Source organism: Aplysia californica, unplaced genomic scaffold (assembly GCF_000002075.1).
Source record: "Aplysia californica isolate F4 #8 unplaced genomic scaffold, AplCal3.0 scaffold00032, whole genome shotgun sequence".
NCBI lineage: Eukaryota > Metazoa > Mollusca > Gastropoda > Aplysiida > Aplysiidae > Aplysia > Aplysia californica.
The window spans coordinates 1577314-1581879 of NW_004797302.1; the positions used below are offsets into that span (position 1 = coordinate 1577314).

At 42.7% G+C, this 4566-nt stretch overlaps 2 protein-coding genes across 2 annotated transcripts in view; both read right to left on the reverse strand.

Moving 5' to 3' along the window:
* The window catches only part of LOC106014186, a gene marked incomplete in the record, with an annotated part of 3898 nt that extends 2616 nt beyond the window's left edge, over nucleotides 1–1282 (reverse strand). Inside the window, 1 exon segment of the mRNA XM_013091315.2 lies at nucleotides 859–1282. Coding sequence (XP_012946769.1) covers nucleotides 859–872 — 14 coding nt within the window.
* A 1109-nt stretch (nucleotides 1283–2391) lies between these two features.
* Nucleotides 2392–4566, reverse strand: part of LOC101853997 (unconventional myosin-VIIa) — a gene marked incomplete in the record, with an annotated part of 37288 nt that continues 35113 nt past the window's right edge. The window contains 2 exon segments of the mRNA XM_035973819.1: nucleotides 2392–2448; nucleotides 3336–3453. Of these exon segments, the coding sequence (XP_035829712.1) occupies nucleotides 2392–2448; nucleotides 3336–3453 (175 nt within the window).

Genomic DNA, 4566 nt, shown 5'->3' on the forward strand with positions numbered 1-4566 from the left:
CTCTCTCTCTCTCTCTCTCTCTCTCTCTCTCTCGCTCTTTCTCGCTCTCTCTTTCTCTGTCTCTTGGGGGAGCTCAAAATGCACATTGAGCAATTAGAATCTCTTCAAATTAAAAAAAAAGAACTGTCAAACTCAGTGTGTGTGGGTGAAGGGGGTTTGGGTTTTTCTGTTACAAGGCATCCTAGTACCAAACTATTTTGCATTTCTTAATGAACTTCTCCACCCCCGAGGGAATTTTTTTTTTTTTAACAAATCAAATACACAATGAGAATTTCAAAAGACATGTTCTGGGAACTCTCAATTATGTGAATCTGTGTTCCGATTCGACGCAGTTAGTTTATAATGTTTAAATGAATTATATGGGTCACCTGTGAAATACAATTATGTTCCTTACTTCACAGTATGCGCTGGGCTTGTTTGGTATTTCTGTCTTTTTTTTCTTTCTTTTTATTTTTTGGGGGAAAGGGGGGGGGGGGGGGCTTTTTCATTTTTCTTTGAAGATATTATCCCTTGGTTTCATAATGTGTAGGAGGTACCCCGCGCGATCTTAGATGTGGCATTAGTTTCAGATTTTCGGAAATGACCTAAATTGTACATCTCCTACAGAATCTGAAACCCTTGTCTTTGATAGTAATTTTCGTTTAGTGATACAACTTTGCTGAGGAGCGTATATATATAGACAAACTTTAACTTCCTTATTCTCATAAAAGAGCTGAAATGTCATAAATTACGTAGACGTCTGAATTCGTAACAACTTGGTACACCCAAAAATGGTCTTATTTGTTTTGTTTTTTAACACACAAACGTGCCCAATGCTTGTGAAAAGTCTCAAAAGCACTGTAGCGATCTTTGACTTACCTGATATTCTGCATCCAGCAAAAAGTAGACGTCCTCGTTCACAAGATCTGAGTAATCACATTCCCCAGTCTCCTAAACAAAAGAGGAGAAAAGATTAGTGTATTATTATACTGGTAAATGCAGGGAAAGAAAGCCCAGCCGAAACATCACAAGACAGTCACTGCAGTGGAAACCACAGGGAGCACGAGGCAGGGGTAGGCAACGGGGAACATGGAGAAGATGCTTGGAAAGAGACACGAGAGAGATGAAGTTGACTTGGAACGAGTTTGGAAGGATGGCCCAGGAGATAGATAAATGGAAGGAGCTTGTATGTGGCCTATGCCCTGCCAGGGGTGAAAGGCATTGACGATGATGAAATGCAGGGAAGGGAGGGGTGATAAGTCATAAAATAATTAAGATGCAGTCGTTGGGTAAGTATGTCTGCCCACACTCATACAAATTTTCCTCCTCTCTCTCTCTCTCTCTCTCTCTCTCTCTCTCTCTCTCTCTCTCTCTCTCTGTGTCTCTCTTTCTTCCTTCTCCGTCCCTTGATCCAACATTCTCATGATCACTCTCTATCCCCCTCATTTCTCTTCTTTTCTCTCTCTTTCTCTCTCTCTATCTCTCTCTCTCTCTCTCTCTCTCTCTCTATCTATCTTTCTCGCTCTCCCTCTCTCACACACACTCTCTCTTTCTCTCTCTCTCTCACTCTCTGTCTCCCCACTCACTCACTCACTCTCACAATCCTAGCCAAACACACATACACACACACACACACACACACACACACACACACACACACACACACACACACACACACGTTCACACACACACGTTCACACACCAGCACATACACATACACATAATGTAAAGGTTGGTTTACAATAAAAGCCGTTGCCTCTTGAGTCATGGCTAATAATGTGGACTCAATGAACAAACACTTTTAAAAAAAGCGTTTTACGGCGCTCTCAACTGCATAAGGTCATATGAGAGTGCGGGACACATTCAACATTAATTTTCAGTTTGTAGGAAATTTTGAATTTTGCACAGTTGGCAGCCGAAGCCCACTCTTATCGATTTTAGACCAGCGGGGGGTCTTTAAGGTGCGGAACTTGCACACGGGACCTCTGAAATTTCTTGCCCTTGTCCGAGAAGGCTAGGTGTTGATCTTTCCTACCAGAAGATCACGAGTGTGGCTGAAAGACAGATGTAAGAAGGAGCTACGGATTAGCAGTAGAAAGGCTGCAGAAAGAATCAGGAGCCCAGAGGAGCGGGCGAAGGAGGTGAGGGGATGGAGGGGCAGAAAATGGAGACAAAAGCAGACGACAGAACATTACTAGAAAGCAGGAAAGGGGGTGAAAGGAGACAGTTTTTTAGAAGAAAATGTTTCCGTCGCTACCCGGATTCGAACCCGGAACCTTGGAATGAGGGGCGAACACCTTATTCTAGGCAACGAGAGCCCCCCCCCCCCCCCCCCAAAAAAAAACACTGGGTCGCGGTCTCGGGTTTTAAATTAAAGAGTACTGAAAACCTCGGTAAACATTTTTGACGGCCTTACCTGACCACAAGGACCGGAACTGTCAAAAAGTGGGCCCCGTTTTTAAACTTCCCCTTTTGGGTTGAAAAGAAAACATTTATTAGTTTAGGATAGTATCGATATCATGTACCTCTTTTGGAAGAACAGTAGAAGCCTGAGCCGTCGCATATAAAGAAATTAGGACAGGAGGGGGAGAAGAATGCGGTAATCAAATGGGTGCAACAACAACAACAACAGCAGCAGCAGCAGCAGCAGCAACAGCATCAGTAGAGGTAGCAGCAACAACAGCAGCAGCCGCAGCAAAAGCAACAACAACAGCAGTAGCAGCAGCAGCAGCAGCAGCAGCAGCAGCAGCAGCAGCAGAGGTAGCAGTAGCAGCTACAGTAACAGTGTCATCATTAATTACTACAGATGTCCATTCTTTCCAGTTTCTGTTCTTCTAGAAGCATAACAACTGCTACCAGGTTGACACATTTTCTGTAGAAATATCCAATACCAAATAACAAATGTGTCACAATGTGGTGGAATCAGTCGATCATCATTTTTTAGGCACGTCGAGTTATTGATATCATAGGATAGCTTATTCATGTGCCTTGCTTTCAGTGGAAAAAGATATCCATATGGCTTGAATTGAAGTCGAGATATTTGCGATTGAAGAAGGTGGGGTAGCCTGTTTTTAGTTGTTCAATTGATGAAAAAATGACCCCCAAAGTTTGGTAAATTCAATAGCTTAAGAGTCCTTGAAAACTAAAAATTACATATTATTTTGTGCCTTTAAATAAGGTTTTTCAGTAAAATTCATCAATGTGTTTCATTATAAACATAAATGGTGTTTAGCCAAAAAACTAAATTGTAATACAAATTGTCAAACTGGTGAGAAAATGCATTTCTCTTCAAAGTCATTATTTTCACGAGCACCTGATTTCACCACGATCCCTCACAAACAAAAGAAGGGACTTACCTTTCTGTGGTAGGACACCATGTCGTGCAGAGAGCGATGGACTTTGGGCTCTCCGACAATGATGAACTTTCCATTCTTCAGCTGGTCTATCATGTAGTGTCTGCATCTCGACTCGGCTCTGAAAGGCGAAGGGTGAAATCTTTTTATCAACCTATTTTTGTTCGGGAGAGGGGAGGGTATTTGTTTGGGGGTTTTTTGTTGCTGGTGGGGGGGGGGTGTTTGTTTGTGTGTGTGTTTGCTAGTTTGTTCGTTTGGTTGTTGTTTTTTTTCGGGGTTTTTTTTTGGGGGGGGGGGTTGGGGCGAAGGGCTGTTTTTGGGGTAGGGGGGAAGTTGAGGGCGGGGTGGGCAGGGGGTATATACCCGTCTTCTGTCAGGGATAGTATAGCGTGTAATGAAAAAGTAAAAATATTGATATTGTTCTCCACAAACCCTTGCTCATAAAACAGAAGGGGATGACAGGAAAATGTTAGCCTCTTATAGGTGGCACAAGGGGGCGCTGGTTATAAAGAGGTTGACAAATCACTACTTTAACCACCGTGTGCCTTCAGAATAATATATCACCCTTATTCAGAAAAAGCTGTTCAAAGACTTTGAATTCACTAGAACATATATTCTGCCAGTTTCTCTCAGTCTTAAAGTGGCGTCGGTAGCCTAGTGGTTAGGCTACCGGACTCGAAATCGTGAGATTGCGGGTTCGGGGTTTCGAGCCTCAGCTCAGTCCAATGTTGTTGCCTTGGGAAAGGCACTTTACACGAATTTCCCACTAGGCTCGGTCCTTTCGGAGATGAACGTTAAACTCGCAGGTCCAGCCTCCTAAATAACCCTAACAGTGTTGATAAAGGAGTTAAACAAATACTGCTTCAACAGTTTTTTATTTTCTTTTTCTTTATTACCCATCACTATGTTGACGTCAGTATAAAACACTAGATCTAATACAGTTATTAAAATTTTAGTGATTAGAAAATTTAGTGGTAAATTAAGATTCAGACTTTGGGAAAGTATGTTTGCCTAAACACGTGAAAATCCCCCCCTCTCCCTCTCTCTCTCTCTCTCTCTCTCTCTCTCTCTCTCTCTCTCTCTCTCTCTCTCTCTCTCTCTCTCTCTCTCTCTCTCTCTCTCTCTTTTTCTCCTTTCTCCGTCCCTCGCTCTAACATACTCACTATTGCTCTCTATCCCACTCTTTCTCTCTCTTTTTTTCCCTCTCTCTCTCTCTTTCTCTCTCTCTCTCTCT